Here is a 17,386-nt window from a genome sequence, read left to right on the forward strand (position 1 = left end):
GCAGCTGCATGCCACCGGGTGTTTTAATGGTCGTTGCCTCAGCGGAATTGAATTAAATTTTTCACTTACGGGATTCTGCTAAAATCGTTTCACTTTTGTTCGTCGTTTTAGCTTTCGTCGGTGGCATAATATTCTCTTTACGCAAATTGCCAAGAATAAATGTAGGCATACCCACAAACATTTGTATGTATTTAGTTGCATAAGATCGAGCATTTCTTAATTGCAATTACAATTGAATTTTAATTAACGCGTTGTCAGCAAGGAATGTCGCAGTCTTTTAAGGGCAAATAAGCGAAAGCATAATACAACAAATTGTTGTACGACCGAGTGCAAAAAGTTACAGCAATTATCCTCCAAAGGCTGCCGCCTGAAATTGCACAAAATGGAATATGTACATCGAAAAGGCTCTATGCTCTATGCACAAATCTCTTTTATTTCGGAATGAATTCAGTCAGTTGAAGTACCTGTATTCCACATTCTCACTCTAGACAAACAATAAACCCAATGCGTCCAATACATTTTCTCACAAATTCGCCAGTGTGTACCACGGGTTCAGTACAGAATTATTTGGGTTGGGAATTATTTAAAAAAGTTGAGGTTAATCTGCATTCTACTACTACTAATAGGATAAACCAATTTTTGACGATCGTCATCGAAGGAAAAAAGTCGCTGAATAAAGCATCCAAATTTCTGTTTAAATTCACTACCGGATTTCCTTCTAAACACAAGTGTTGTTTTACCATTAACAACCCCGCTTACTCTCACATGTTTGAGCTCTTTCACACGGGTCAACTCCTATTCCGGCAATTCTTAGTTTATAGGAGAGTGGGCGACGAAGAGAGGAGAATCGCACCGAGTTTAACACTTCCGATGAAGCGGAAGGCCTCCACTCCGCGACCTGGTTACACTTGGGATCTCCAACTGGCGCCGAATTGCGAAAGAAAGAGAGGAGTGGCGCGCTATTATCGATTCGGCTCTAGCCGGCTAAACGGTTCCAATGCCAATCACATATATATTATACATAGTTGATTTCTAAGTAGTTATATGGCTAATAACAGTACAATTGTATGTACAACTTGTTACGATAGTATGAAACTATGTTAACCAGTCAAAGATTAAAAATCAAGGTTGCGTAGTTGACACAGCATCTATTTTCAAAGTAGAAATTAGGGATCGAGAATTCTGCCAATACAAGAAAAGGGAAACATCAATTGGTATTTTCATTGTAGATATACAGTGACTCCATCGTATAATCGGACACCATTTTATGAAAGTAATTGTACTGTAACGACAATCACATATGTAAAGTTTTATAGTGTTTAGGTTATGTTATAGTATTATGCCACCTAGAACTAAAAGAGTTAGATATGGAGTTATATATATGCAAAATGATCAAGATGACGAGTAAAGTTGAAATCAGGAGTAAAAATTAAGATATCTTAATGAAACTTGGAACACATGTTGGCACCCTGAGGAGGTTGCTTTCGAGAATGGGCAAAATCGGTCCACTGCCACGCCCACAAAATGGCGGAAACCGAAAACACATAAAGTGCCATAACTAAGCCATAAATAAAGTTATGAAAATAAAATTTGGAACATAGGATCGCATTAGAGAGGGGCACATTTGAATGTAATTTTTTTTGGAAAAGTGGGCGTGACCCCGCCCCCAAATAGGTTTTTTGTATATAAATCGTAAACCAATAAATCTATATAAACCAAACTTTTTGCAGTCGTTTGTTTTAGCCATTTCCTTACACAGTCCAAAAATAAAAGAAATCGGATAATAACCATGCCCACCTCCCATACAAAGGTTATGTTGAAAATTACTAAAAGTGCGTTAATTCACTAACGAAAAACGTCAGAAACACCAAATTTTACATAAGAAATGGCAGAAGGAAGCTGCACTGAGATTTTTTTACAAAATGGGAAATGGGCGTGGCGTCGCCCACTTATGGGTCAAAAACCATACCTGAAGAACTATTCCATCGATTTCAATGAAATTCGGTACATAACACTTTCTTGACACCCTGATGACACGGGTGGAATATGGGCGAAATCGGTTCACAACTACGTCTACTTCCCATATAACTCAATTTTGAATTCTTTTGATTCGTTCACTTTATAATACATATATGTATACATTAGGAACAAATGAAGATAGTGGAATAAAACTTTACACAAATACTGTATTTGAGCTGTGACATCACTTGTAGAAAAATTGTCAAACTCGAACTATGACTTTTCAAGGCCCCTGATATCGAACATGAAGAACTCAGTCTAACTCAGTGCCTAACTCAGTGCCTAAGGGTAATTTTTCACCGAAAATATAGGTAAACCCCTCAGATATTTTTATGTAATTCATTCCCTCTGAATTTTTTTCTTATAACAGTTTCTCTCTGTACCTGAAATGGTAAAAATCGGGTCATAACTTCCCCCAGATCCCATATACCTAATTATAAATAATATTAAATTAAGTGAGCGTATAGTCTTCGATACATTGTATCTTGGTGGTGAAAACGAGTGAAATCGGTTTAGGAATTACCTCAGTCCCGATATACTATTTATGATGATTTTCGTTATCTATTGAACTTTATACCGAATTATGGGTCGAATTGTGTTATCTTTAAAAAATTACATCAATAAATTGCAAGAGTATAAAATGTTCGGTTACACCCGAACTTAGCCCTTCCTTACTTGTTTTTAGTTCTTTTCCATTTTTTAGGTTCTTATATTTGCGAAACACTGCGTGAGCCAGACTTCCACACCCATCTCTGCTACTTGTGCCAACCGAAGAGCGCCCACTCAGTCATTTTGACAAATTCCCGTTCCCACACATTTGCAAGCAAATTGCCATTAAAATTAATTTTGTTTTATTTATAGTGTATATACATTTGTTTGTATATATGTTCATATATCTTTTTACGTCGTCTTTCATCACCTTCACTTTAAATTAGAAAATTTATATTTTGTAGGAATCGGATTAACTAAGTTTTCACTTTAAAGGCAATTTGCGGTCAACAAATAATTTCGTGGTTTAATTTGTGATTAAATAATAAATGCGATTTTCGTGTGTAATATGTAACTAGTCCAGTGTTAAGTAGTATTGAGACACCCATTCATGCAAAATATTTTTTTAAAGAATGTATCATAATTTATTAATTCGGATTAAAAAGTTATCGAGAAACCTTTTTAATGAGCGCCAGGACGTATATTCATTAACTATAATTACACAGGTCCACAAAAAAAATCGATGAAAGGTTCCTTTGACCAAACATGGTGTATAACATGTATTTTGGGCCGCTGAAACCGAATCTGGATTGGATTTTCTATTTTGTATATTGAAAATTTGTCTTTAATTTCGTAATCAGGGACCCCTCAATGCCCCTCTATCCCAAAATTAAGCTAAATCTGTTAATATTTTTAAATTTTTTTCTGACAAGTAAAATCCGACATGTATTTTGAGGTTAGGAAAAAATCCTGACGTGATGGAGCAAACGATCTTCAGATTCGATTTCAGTGGCCCAAAATACATATGATACCCCATGTTTAGTCAAAGGAACCTTTCATCGATTTTTTTTTGTGGCCCTGTGTTATTTATGTGTTGGATTAATTACCCCGAAAGTTGCGCCCAATTTTCAAGCAAGCACAAAAGTGTTTTGAAGATCTCGGTTTAATATATGAGGTGTCCACCAAACAAATCTTCAGAGACTTCAAGTATACACTGCAGAAACGGAGAAATACGTTGTCTGGAGATACACGTCGTTTCGAAATTAGCAAGGCTCAAAGACAGGGAAATATTTTCTAAATTGGCAAAACTTGGAGTAATGAGTTCGCTAATTAAGGTTTAACCAAACATTTCATACTCTTGCAAATTTACAAAGCCCAACTTCGGGAAGGTATTTTGAAATGTTGGCAAAGCTTTATATATTAGATTAAAAAAATTGCAAATTAATTCAATTTCCTTTATTCGACGAAACACTGCATGGGTATATAGCTACTTAAGTGATTAATTTTTTTATATATATTTTATTTGCAATTTATCAATTGACAATCAGCAAATTTTTAAAATACAGTAATAGTGAGAGAATTGATTGTTCTCCATTGAGATAATTCAATATATTCTTCAATTACATTATTTGCAAAAAATATTCTTAAAATTATTATACTTAAAATCTATATGGGAGATCCAAAATGTGAGTTCGTTTTAAGCGTCTAAACGACGCAGTAAATTTATTGCCAATAAGTTTTCATGGTTAGACAGTCTATCTAGGTATCTTCGACAGTCTTTGCGAATTTCGTCTTTAACAACAGGTATATTTAAGCCTTTGTGGATTTCGAAGTTGCTTATATACCAAGGAGCCTTACAATGCTGATTGATATCTTTGGAGGATTTCAATGTTAGATGTACTCGCCGTCCCCCATAACTGCATTGCATACGTCCATACAGGTTTCAGAATTGACTTATAGAGTTTTAGTTAATTTCTCAATTCTTTAACCATATTTCGACAAAATTAATTAGAGTTTTAGTTAATTTTCCAGTTCTTTAACCATTTTTTGAGGCATCACTAGGATTAAAACTTATAGCAATAAACTCCGTATCATCAGCATAAGTTGCTACATCTAAACCATTAGCGATCGGCAGGTCAGCTATAAATATGTATTGTATATAACACTGGGCCGTCAGAAATGCTATCTTTTACATAAAAAATAGCAGAAATGAGCTGCACTCACATGATAAAAATATAAAAATGGGCGTACCGATATCGAATAGAAGAACTCAGTGCCTATCTTAATAAAATTAAACTAATAATTTGCGAAACTATAAAATGCTCGGTTACACCTGAACTTAGTCCCTCCTTTTTTGTTTGTGTTATTTATGTTTATTTTTTTAAATAAACTTACAGGCTAATATATAAGTTAAGATTATACCAATTATGAAATTTCAATTTAAATTACGGCAGTTTTTTCGTTTTTCGTTGGTTCGTAAATTCTACTGGCAAAGTAATATTTTCCGACTAGTTTTAGTCAGAAAATTTTAGTCTTAAATAGATATATTTCTCATGGTGCTACCCTGTGGGGTACTTTGAAGTAAGCTTCTGCAACTTTCCACCTCAAATTCGTTGAAATGACATTTCGCTCAAAGCAAAACGGAAATGGCAGCATAAAAATTTGTTAGTGAATACCTGTGCAGTTGATACTTATGATACTTATTTACGAGAATGTTTGAGCATATACATACATATACATGTACATGTACTTATATAGGTTTAGTATTTAGTAGTACTACTAAAAATGTCTCATGTGGCCATTTAGGCCATTCCAATATTTTTACGATTGAATGGATCAAAAGCATTTTTCAAATACGTAACTAATTGCCGGACAAGATAAATTGAGTAAATACAAAATAGAAGAAAAAAATGTGAAAAAGGGAAAATTAAAAGATAAATAAAGAACTGTTGAAAAATTGCCGCGCCAGCGTATTTCAATGAGCTATAAAAACTAATACAATTAAGTAAAAAGTGCCACAAGTGTGCGCGTATAAAATCCATCAAGAAGACACTATAAGGCAAATGGATAAATAAACGTGCACATGTAACGACAAACATACTCATACATACTTCTACGTCTATTTGTACATACTAACTCGCATGTCATATAAGTGGGCAGTTGTCAGTCCCGCACAAAATGATTGAAATGGATTTTTATTAATTTTTATGTGCTCCCCCACATGCCATAACAATAACATGAAATTCTCTTGCTGCTGCTACTCACTCCACCCAGCTACAATTCTGACTAGTTAATCGAGTTTATTAATACATTTCATATGTTCATATGTTCATGGCTTCATCTTTCCCCCTTCCATAATAGCATTGCGTGCAGCATTGCCATATTCTTTTCATTACTTTCCTAATATAATTTTATGCCCTCTCAACATTTATATAGAGGGGTTGGGCCAAGCAATCTTGAAGATGAAGATTGAAAATTATGATTTGTCTGCATGCGGAGAGTAGATGGATAATGGCAGCCAACCACTGCGACGACCCGCACTATTTCGGCGACGACCATAAGGCAGTTCCTTTTCGTCTGCAGAAGCTGTGTGCTGCGTTATGCGAAGACACAGATTCAGATATATGATGAGTAGATGACTAAAGCCGAAGACGGCTCAATTTTACACTAATTTTGTTTTCGAGTGTTTCAAATGTCTGTAGTTTTTTTGTTTCATTTTTATTTACACTGTAAACGCGCGCTATTTTAGAGGAAAGACCTACGCATTAAAATGTGTAGATGGGCATCTAGACACCTATTAAGGGGGATGCCAATTGGTGTCAACCTGACTTGGTATATATGTACATATTGCTCATGTACACTTGCTGCACCCAACCAATTATCTGGTGTAGAAAAATGTAATGAAATGTCGAACATAGCGAATGCATCAATTTATTTTCAACAACTCATCAAGAAATCTGGTGCCGCATGCCAATGTGTTTGGGATTTGAAGGGTGGGAGAAAAACATATATAAGCACGGGTCGGTCTTACAGGGTCTCGCATTTCGAACAATATATATTGAAGATAAAAAATGTGGGCAATTCAATTTTAATTATCTTTGACAAGATATTTTCTTAATGTTCTAATAACATATGTTGTAAGTATGAGTATAAGAATTGAACTGTTCGTGCTTACGAAAGCCTATGCTATTGGCTTTGTTAGATACCAATATTTTGGAGAAACCGTACCAATTTTCGATATAAAACCAAACCGACCCCCTCCTTACTTAATCTTCATATCTTCAACATCTGACTTGAAACGACGGCTAACTTCAATGTCGAATGTGTAAAATTCTAATTCTGTAATTTCGAAAAACATTATCTTGTTAATACTTTGTCAAGTGAAATAAAATTTCGTAATATGTTGACTCACGATCGTTGTTACCTAATATCAGGAGTACGTCATACAAATGTATGTCATTTATTTAATATATATAATTAATATCATTAATATAATAATAAAGGGAATCCCTCAGGGGTGGGATTCTAAAAGTGAGAGTACCGAATTTGTTGCTTTGGACCTTAACCCCATAATTACATTCAAAATCTACTTTTTTTGTATTTGAACTACGAAGGCTCCGGACGAAGATAAAATCCGGATGATTAATACAATAAGATGCAGTTTATAAACTTTCTCTATTTTTTAAACCACAATCAAGGTTTTTTCCTATTAGCCTTCTATAAGTTCTTCCGTCGAAATAACAAATTACGTCACCCATTAAAGAGTATGCAACTGAAAGAACCCCACCTACAGTCGCATTGCACACAAATATCTTCCACCAGAAATGCGATAAAAATAACTCGGTATGCCGCATGCAAGTTGAAAGCAGAAGTGACGGTACTTGTTTATGCCTTTCGGAGATGAAGAGTAGTGAAAATGAAAATTCAATTTTCCACTCAAATGCAAATGCCGCATCAATCCTGTAAATGTGTCTCAAGGAATGTAAGCGATTTGTTGTGTTAGACACATAAGACAAAAGTCACATTGCGTTGAAGACCCCTCCTCAGTGACAGGGCGGGCGCAACTGCAAGCAGGGCAGAGCGCACCAACAGCAGGCGACGAGTCTTCTGCGTCACCGTTTACACGGGCATCGGTGATTTTCGCTACAAAAATGCGCTGCGAAAACTCACGATAATATCAACATAGTGTGGCAGCATTAGCTCGGAAAGTGGCACTCACGCGGATAGGGGAATTGGCAAGCGGTTGGACAGACGACCCGACGGACAGGTGGCCAGCAACATTTTATACGACAGCAGCAACGAATACGGTACACAGATAGTTGGCGAATTACCCGCACTAAAGAGCTCATGCAACAACAGCAGCAGACAGTGCGTGGCAGTCAACAGTGATAACAATGACAGCGCGTTAAAGTGGCTGCCTCTGCGAATGCAACTACGCCGTTGGTTGTTGATGCTCTGCTTGGTCAACTACTTCTGCCAGCTAATGTCGCTGTTATTTTCATATTTGTTGTGGATGCCACAGCTAAATGCATTGGCCCCCGTTGCATTGTCGTTGCGGTTGGCATTAACGTCAGACGGGTGTTCACGCATTGTTGCCCAACTGAGCAATGTTGGCAATTAAAATGTTGTCGTTTAGCTTAGTGCCGCCCAACAACAAAAACTAATCGCTCTTGCAACGGGCACCAACCCATTGCGCTCAATTTCGCATATGTGCTTGGATATGGTAATAGTTTTGCTCGCGGTCTCCTTGCAACTTGCCACTTATATGTACATATGGACTCAAGAACATCGTCACTAGATTTGCATGCCGACGTGAGAGTGTGCAAATAGATTGGTTTTTTATTTATAGCTTTGTAATACTGCTTAAAATTGTGAAGGGAGTGTTCTTAAGTTGTAATTCATGGACTTCTTTGACTTCTTACTAAAAAGAATGGAAAGCAAGTAAGAATAGAAATCCGATTCAAGCGGAGTGTGAGCCTTGGTATAATTGCAAAATCATACATTGATGAATTCTACAAAACTTCATTATTTATCTTTTATCCTGATACTGTGGTGGTTTCGTAATAGGCTCTTAATCTATTTTCTTAATATTACAGTTGTGCCTAGTGCACATAATTTAATCATAGATATCGTAGAATAATAATATTCTTGACCATATCTTGTTAAAGAATCGTCGAAAATTGGGTTTAATGTATGCATCTAGGCATTAATCATTCGTTATTTCTCGATTATAAGTCGAATATAATATGCGCAAACAAGTATACTACGGTATTTTATTCCAAATAACCAATTAGTTCAACCTTATATGCGATTATAGCCGAATCTATAAGAGCGCATAACTCATACAGCTCATCGTTCCATCGTCTGCGGTATTCGCCGTTACTACTGTTCAAAGATCCATAAATCTTTCGCAAAACCTTTCTCTAGGAAAAAGTTTCTAGTGTCATCTCATCGGATGTTGTCATCGTCCACGTTTCTGTATATTATAACAGTACGGGAATAATGAGCGACTTGGAGAGTTTGGTTTTGGTTCGTCGAGAGAGGACTTTACTTTTTAATTGCCTACTTAGTCCAAAGTATCACTTGTGGGTTTGTTGATGCTGGTTCCTAAATATACGAAATTATCTACGAGTCAACAGTGCCGTGGGAGCCGAGACGCGATTCTGCTGACTGTTTGTTTGATAACAGAAGATATATCGTATTGTCCTCATTCACCACCAGACCCGTTCACTTCGCTTCTTTATCCAGTCTGGAGAAAACGATTGTTGCTCTCAATGATATCAATATCACCGGTGTACGCCAGCAGCTGTACACTCTTATAGAAGATTGTACCTTCTGTTCTCTATTTAGCTTTGCAGTCCGTATTATTTGTATTATTAGAAAAGTCGCACGATAGTGGGCCTCATGCATAAAACGTGAGCTTGAGCTCGGACTCGATTTTTTGAGTAAAAGGTGCTTGTCGTATGCATAATAATATTTGATGTGTTTGCTTTTACTCGCTGCTTCCGTTTGATCTCATCTTGCTCAGTTTGAACGAAGTTAGATGAGCTAGTGCTCATTTTCATATGCATAAAAACAAGCTTTTGCTTTCTTTTATGAGCTCTTGCTCAAATTTTGTTGAGGTTGCCTTATTGTTGACTCGCGTACACTCGGAGTCGCGTTTTTGAAGAGTCAGAAGAAACACATAGTGGTGCCCTCAGCAACATCGATAAAATTTGACTACATTTAATATTTTGTGCAGATTCTGGATTTCAAAATGGTATAACAAAGTTGCTACGAGAGTATAATAGTTTTGTTCACAAACTAAACGAGTTAGATATAGAGTTTTATTTATACCAAAGTGATCAGGATGACGAGTAGAGTTCAAATCCGGATATCTGTCTGTCTGTCCGTCCTTGAGTACTAACTTGAGTAAAAATAGTCGCAAATCTTGATGAAACTTGGCACACTTATTTCTTGGCACCATAGGAAGGTTGTTTTCGTAAATGGGCTAAATCGGACCACTGCCACGTCCACAAAATGGCGGAACCCAAAAAGGCAAAAAGTGCCATACCTAAGCCATAAATAAAGCTATGAAAGTAAAATTAGGTACAAAGTATCGCACTGTAAAGGGGCATATTTGGATGTAATTTTTGTACATATCTCGTGTAAACTACTAAAGTTATGTCAACCAAACTTTCTAAAACCATTTCTTTTAATCGGATTATAACCACGCCCACCTCCCATACAAAAGTTATGTTGAAAACTATTAAAAATTCTTTAATTCAGTAAGGGGAAATACCAGAAACCTGTAATCATTACTACAACTTCATTATAATGATGGTGCATAAATGCTGCACTCAAATTGGTATACAAAATTTTAAATTTGCTCCTCCCACTTATGGGTCAAAAACCATATCTCAGAAACTACTCGACCGATTTCAATGAAATTCGGTTCATAATAATTTCCTGACATCCCAATAATATGTTGTGAAAATAGGCCAAATCGGTTCACAACAACGCCTACTTTCTATACACCAGAACTGTGAAGTCAAGCTGAATCGTTTACTTTACAATATATAAAGAACTTTGCGCAAATACTGAATTTATAGTGTGGCATCGCCCTTCGAAAAACCGAAATTGGACCATAAGTTTAAAATTTATAGGGAATATTTTTTTTTCTAATAATATGTCTCCGTGACAAAAATGGGTTCCATGTACCTAATATTGAGATTTCCAACTTTCTATGTACTTTATACCATATATATGACGAATATGTGGGTCAAATTGTGTATTATAGTTCGGTTACACCCGAACTTAGTGCTTTCCCCGTTAATTGAATGCCCAATTTTTGCTCAATTTCTTTTACACATGTTTCTTTTATTTTTAATGCTTGGTAATTGACCCTTTTCTAGCAAATATTTATTTTGTTTTAGTTTTTCTACTAAAAATTTAGAAATGTCGTAAGTTTCTATTTTATTATTATTATTTGATCCTACTTCTACTTTTCTTTCACTTGACGACACGTTTGCACTTCTATAACATTAGATGTTTGATCTCCCTTTGCTCAAGTAATTGCAATTGGTTTGAACTAATTTTTATGCATACGAAATTTAGCAAAAGCTGTTGCTGTTTGATCGAACTCGACTTCCGAGCAATTGCTCACATTCCTCAACTCAGCGCTTTTACTCGTTTTTATGCATGAGACAAAGTGAGTCACCCTGTCTCAAACCTCGGAGAGGTCCTTCCCGTTCCTAACACTGCTGTTACATGGGAAAGAAATTGCTTTCAACTAATTGTCAAAAATGACATAAATTGAAAGCGCATTGATATAAATAAGATGAGAAGTTATTCCAAATGGTAGTGAATTAAGAATAATTAATTGCACTTTAACAAAATAACAAGAATATTCATATTTATAAATATGTGCAAGATCGGCTACAAAATAGGGACACGATAATGCGGGCAGCTATCACACCCAGCACGATATTGTATATTACGTTAAGATACATTGCTACTGGAGATTCCTATAAATCAATGGAGTTTTTATCCAGAGTTTCTAGAAGAACTATAGGTTTATCAGGGACCGTAAATAATGATTATCGTTCGGATTTTTAAGTAAAAAAATCAATCACTTAGAATCGTCACACAAACATAAGGATAACGTTATTGTAATCCTTTTTGGACGACCAGATTTTTATGATTTTCATCACTTTTAATGATTAATTTTGAGTAATTTTTAAAAAAATCATAAATAATCATCATTTTTGAGCAAAAAAATAAAAATCATAAATAATCATTATTTTTGAGCAAAAACAATAAAAATCATAAATAATCATTATATATGATTTTTGTTTTTTATAAAAATTATAAATAATCATTATTTTTGAGCAAAAACAATAAAAATCATAAATAATCATTATATATGATTTTTATTTTTTTGCTCAAAATAAAACTCACTTTTAGATAACATGTTTGTTATTACGTTTTTTGGTACTTTTTTTTCATGTGCTTTTAGAACATAGCTGAAGGATCAAGTTTAAGATATGATTTTGCCACAGCCTAACACCAACAACAGCCCCCACCCCTGAAATTTAAGAACAAATAATGAAAATACTAAAAACAATAATGAATCAATATTAGCCATTATTTTGAGCTAGGGCCATTAATTTTCGCACACAGTATATTTGCCCGGGCTTACATATTGGAAACATGTTTCGTTTATATATTTGGTGGTGATGCGGTACTAGTGGTTGTTGTAGTTGTCGTTGGCGATAGAGAATTAAAAATCGCGTGTGATTGGTTTGCTAATCTCTGACTAACTGTGCTTTATTTCAATGCAATGGGAAACTTAAGAATTAAAATACGAATAAATAATTATTATTTTAGTGACGCTTGACTACGGCAGGTGATTTATTCTTTAATTGCTTATTATTTACGTGTTCCAAAATGGGTCGCAAGCCAAACCCAACTTTGCGCAATTTTTTTACATTCCATGTGGAAAGAAATGTTTCGCAATGTAATATTTGCAAATTAAATTTCTCAGGAAATTATGTGTGTAATTTGAGGCGGCATTTGCATACCATAAAAATGAATACGAAGCTGAAGTGGATGCTAGTAACGTGGTCGATAAACAAGTAAAGTTTTCAGTGACGATGGGGAAAGATGAAGCCAAAAATGCGTGCATCGATTTGGTGATGGTGGAAAAACTTCGTCAAGCCGTCCTTGATTCGAAAGGCTTCCAGACGCTAACTTCTCAAATTTTTAGAGGCTATAACATCGAGGAACATAATGGGCTTAGTCGAGGAAAAATTCAACTGCATTAAAAGTGAAATGAAGGCTTAAAAATGGATACTGCCACTAGGTTAAATCGGGAATTCTCGGCGTTAGTGTGCAATACATGAACTGTGATAAAATCTGTATTAAAACTTTAGGACTGATTGAGCTAAAGGTTTCACACACATCGCAAAATATTTGCAGTGAAATTAAAACACTTTTAAATGAGTGAGGCAAAAACATGGTAAAGGCAGTCGATATTATAAATAGATGCGAAGAAAGCCTATATAATGAAGAAGTTACAACAAATTTGAGAATTCATTCGATTAGCTCCATCAAATGTGCTGCCCACACCCTTCAGCTTGCGGTTAAAGATTTTATGTTAAGCTTGGAATCCGTTGAAGTTATTGAGAAAGCGAGTAAAATCGTTAAGCTTTTACGAACACCATCATTTAGGTAAGTTTTTCAGCTTATTATTTAGGTGTGAAAAATAATATATTATTAATGTCATAGGTATTTAATAGCAGAGGAATCATTACCACAGCCCGTACTCGATGTTGCCACACGATGGTGCTCAACATATCAGATGTTGAAAAAACTCCAAACTTTTCAAAGTTTTTGTGAGAAGCATCTCAAACCGTCGTTAAAGCTCACTTCGGGTGATTGGGATGAGATAGGAGAACTCACTGAGACTTTCGAACCGGCCTTCATAGCAACTGAAAAGTTGCAGAGCAGCCAATTATTCATGGGCGATTTTTATAAGCTATGGGTAGACCTTAAGCTTACGATCACCGTATCTAAAGCCACACACAGCCAAGTTTTAAGACAATACATCGAGGATAGGGAAGAAAGTTTGTTTGCAAATAATGCTGTTCTGTGTAGCATTTACTTGGATCCTCGTATTCGGAGAGTGCTGTTGCAAAAGCCACTGAGCCTTATGTTGGCCAGACCACAGCTTAAGGGACTGTTAGCTCAAATTTTCAATATAAAAAAAGTGTAAGTATCTTTAAGCTAACATATAACTATCAAAATACGACTAATATAATACTAATAATACTAATATTTACATTTTAGATGAATCCAATACCTAGGACTTCTCCAAATAGCCCGACTGCATCAGGATCATTGGAACAAGGAAATGAATTATTGTCTCAAAATTCGACCACCTGCTCGCTTTTAAAAGAGTTTTTAAATAATATTGACGTAGCTTCTGATGACGAGGCCGAAGATGATGCACATATTGAGCAACTCAAAAAAGGATATTCCGAAATTTATGATTGCTCAAAAATGATAATTATTTATGATTTTTTTAAAATTACTCAAAATTAATTATTAAAAGTGATGAAAATCATAAAACTCAGAAGTGTTGGAAGCAATATACGAAAGCCTTCAACCAGTTTATTTAAAGGTAAGAAACATTTTGAATTAACAAACATATTTCAGTTTATTATTTGAAAGGTTATTTTAACAATTGATTTAATATATATATATATATATATATATAACAAAATAAACATTCAATGCTCATATAGAAATATTCAAATATTTAATCACACAATAAATAATAATACATTAGAAGCATTTATTATTATTAATTTAAAAACGTTATAAAACCTTCTTCTAATATTTCTGCAATTGATATAGCCGCACTCAACACATCAGCGGATGTATTGGAATTAATAGGCGTGTTTTATTTGACCAATGAAATGTGTTGGCAATGCGGGCCAGAACTCTCAGTTGAAATGTAATTTATTTCAACAATTTATTGAAATTTGTGGCCCTATGCTCCTTGCAAGAGTAACAGGAACTATATATATATTGAATTAATAAATCAAAATTCCCTTTTGTTTACCGCTTTTCTATAATATTCTGATTTTTTAAGGAAGCTACAATCATTATTAGATCCGGGATGGTCAAAATAAATATGGATAAAGTTCGATAGAATTTAGAATTTTGGTTTGTTTACATATTTATCTGTCAAAATGGGGTTTCTCACTATTGCCAACTAATTTTTTTTTTTTAAAACCAAACTATTGTGAATCAAAAAAAGCGATGCACTGGCAATGCCTCTAGTTCAATATACGTGCTATGATAGCTTATGACAAGCCAACATAATTATATTGACTAAGTCTTCCATACAAAATAAACTAATAGCTTATAGCTTATTTTGCTGGTCAAATAAAACACACCTAATATTTGGACGAAGAGGTGACTTTTTTAGCATTTATTTTTCCAACCTAGTTTTCCTCAACACTTCCATTTTTCTATTTGACAACTTGAATATCCGCCATAAGGAACATTTTAGCAACATTTTCTCCAAATGTATCAAATACATCGCTGTTTTTATTTATGTCAATCAATTTGTCCAAGGCATCATCTCATTTTGTTTTAACATTTTTGCGCTGTTTCGTTTTCTTCGAACATGTTGACAATTCCTCAGATGTTTGCTCAACGAAAGACGTTTCCATTAAAGATAGACCATTGGCACCGGAGTCAAACGATGGTTCAAGTATTGTAGTGTTCTTGATTTTCCTGAAAAGATTTAGTTTTTAATATAAAAACATTATTAAATAGTAATTTTTATCCAATTTTCCCAGGCGCCCCCCATGAAATGCGAATGACAACGAATAATAGAAGATTTCGAAAATTTATGGCAATTTCCTCATACATTGGGCGCATTGGATGGAAAACATATTAGAATTAAGGCCGACAGACGAAAACTGTAGACACCATACTAACAGCTTGCTGTGTCCTGCACAATTACCTAACAACACCGAGAGCGGTAGGAAAGGTGGCACAATCGTGAAGGCGTTTTCAGCAATTGGTCATCAAAACCATAAAACATATAAGTATGCGTGCATAGCTCGAAATGAGTTGTCACGGTGCTTAACAACATTTGGCAATATAGAATTTCAATGGTAAAAAATTAATATAAAATAAATGATTCACAAAATCAACAAACGATTTTTCTACTCTTTATGTATTTGCCTACTTGGTTAGAATTGTCAACAGTTGACCTACATAGCAAGTGATGGATTCAAAAGTTCATTTAATTAAACCAAAATAAAGTAGGACTATAAAGGGAATCCATCCCAACTCCAGACTTTTTACTTTTTTCTATTTTACTTTTTTCTGCATTATATGCAGTTCTAAGGGATTTTATTTTTCTCTTTACAACTTCAACAAACATTTTCATTTCTCCCGCAATTTCTTCATACGCCTTCATTTTTAAATCATTCCGCCGATACGAAGGAAGATGCATATTCCATAGGACAGAATTTTTTTATACAGCTCTATGAATTTCAAAATATAATTTTTTTTCAGTTTTATACATATTTAAGGCATGTTTTATTTGACCAGCAAATTCAGCTATTACCTTATTTTGTATGGAATAATTATGTTGGCTTGTCATTCACAATAGTTAGGTTTTTTCCAAAAAACAGTAGTTAGCAATAGCGGGAAACCCAATTTTGACAGATAAAAATGTAAACAAACCAAATTCTAAATTCTAAATATTAGATGTGCAAAATGTCAAATATAAACATTATCCATATTTATTTTAACCATCCCGGATCTAAAGATGATTGTTGATTCCTTAAAAGGTCAGAATATTATAGAAAAGCGGTAAACAAAAGCGAATTTTGATTTATAAATTCAACCGTTTTTATTCAAATAAATTACATATAGCCTAGACAGACGGAAGAGTTAACCCCGATTAACTGCGCTTTTAATCAGTTCCAAAAATGTAGGTGACAGACGGCAGCAAAGCGAATTATACACTCCCATAAACAGTTGATTGTCAATAATATTTTCATTTTGGTAAAATAAAATTGAATTGAAAGCAAGTATTGCGGTTGTTAGCCGCACAATTAGTACAAAATGACTAATTACTAAACAAATATACATAAATACATACGTTATTATTAGAAATTTCATTTTAGTAAAATTTGTTTTTTTTTACATATAATTGAAAATCAGTATTGCATATTTTCATTCACGAATTCATTCTCGAATTAACCACGGTTTAAGCAGTTAATCCGAAATAACGCCGCCGTCTGTCAGGGGTATAAGCTAAATGAGTTTGATTTGTCCACGATTTAGTTATTAGCTAGTGGAGGTCAAATAAAACACATCTTTAGTAATTTTGAAATTTAACACATACATAAATTATAAAATTTGAAAAATGGAAAATTCTGTGATCAGCGATCAATTTCTTGATCATCAACTTTAAACACTTCTTGCTCGCAAAAATTGAAAGCAAGATACCTTTCAAGTTCGAAAAGTGAGAGTGTGGTTGTAAAAAAGTGTGAGTATGTGGCAACTTAAAAGCAATTTCTTTCCCGTGTAACGGAGGTTTTGGTGTTAATCAACGTCAATTTACATAGTTTTCCAGTGATATGTTCACACTTATACCATTAAAAACGTGGGAGGTTCTTCTCCTATAATCTTCAAGATTTTTAAATTGTTATCTATTCTACTAAGGCATAATGAAATTTTAATTTTACTTCTTTGATATTATTCAATTCTTATTCTTGCTTACTGCGAATAATTCTCTGCAATGTCTTCCGATCCATCAATGGCACTTTTCGAAGCAACTGACGGATCTAGGGTAATGAATGCACAA

General features: G+C 34.5%; 1 protein-coding gene across 1 annotated transcript; it reads left to right on the forward strand.

Moving 5' to 3' along the window:
- Positions 1–12,279: 12,279 nt before the first annotated feature.
- On the forward strand, positions 12,280–14,530 carry LOC128922578 (uncharacterized). Its single transcript, XM_054233584.1, has 3 exons — positions 12,280–13,218; positions 13,276–13,758; positions 13,837–14,530. The coding sequence occupies exons 1-3, from the start codon at positions 13,004–13,006 to the stop codon at positions 13,838–13,840; spliced, it is 702 nt and encodes a 233-aa protein (XP_054089559.1). The 5' UTR covers positions 12,280–13,003; the 3' UTR covers positions 13,841–14,530.
- Positions 14,531–17,386: the final 2,856 nt, after the last annotated feature.

Source organism: Zeugodacus cucurbitae, chromosome 2, assembly GCF_028554725.1.
Source record: "Zeugodacus cucurbitae isolate PBARC_wt_2022May chromosome 2, idZeuCucr1.2, whole genome shotgun sequence".
Classification (NCBI taxonomy): Eukaryota; Metazoa; Arthropoda; class Insecta; order Diptera; family Tephritidae; genus Zeugodacus; species Zeugodacus cucurbitae.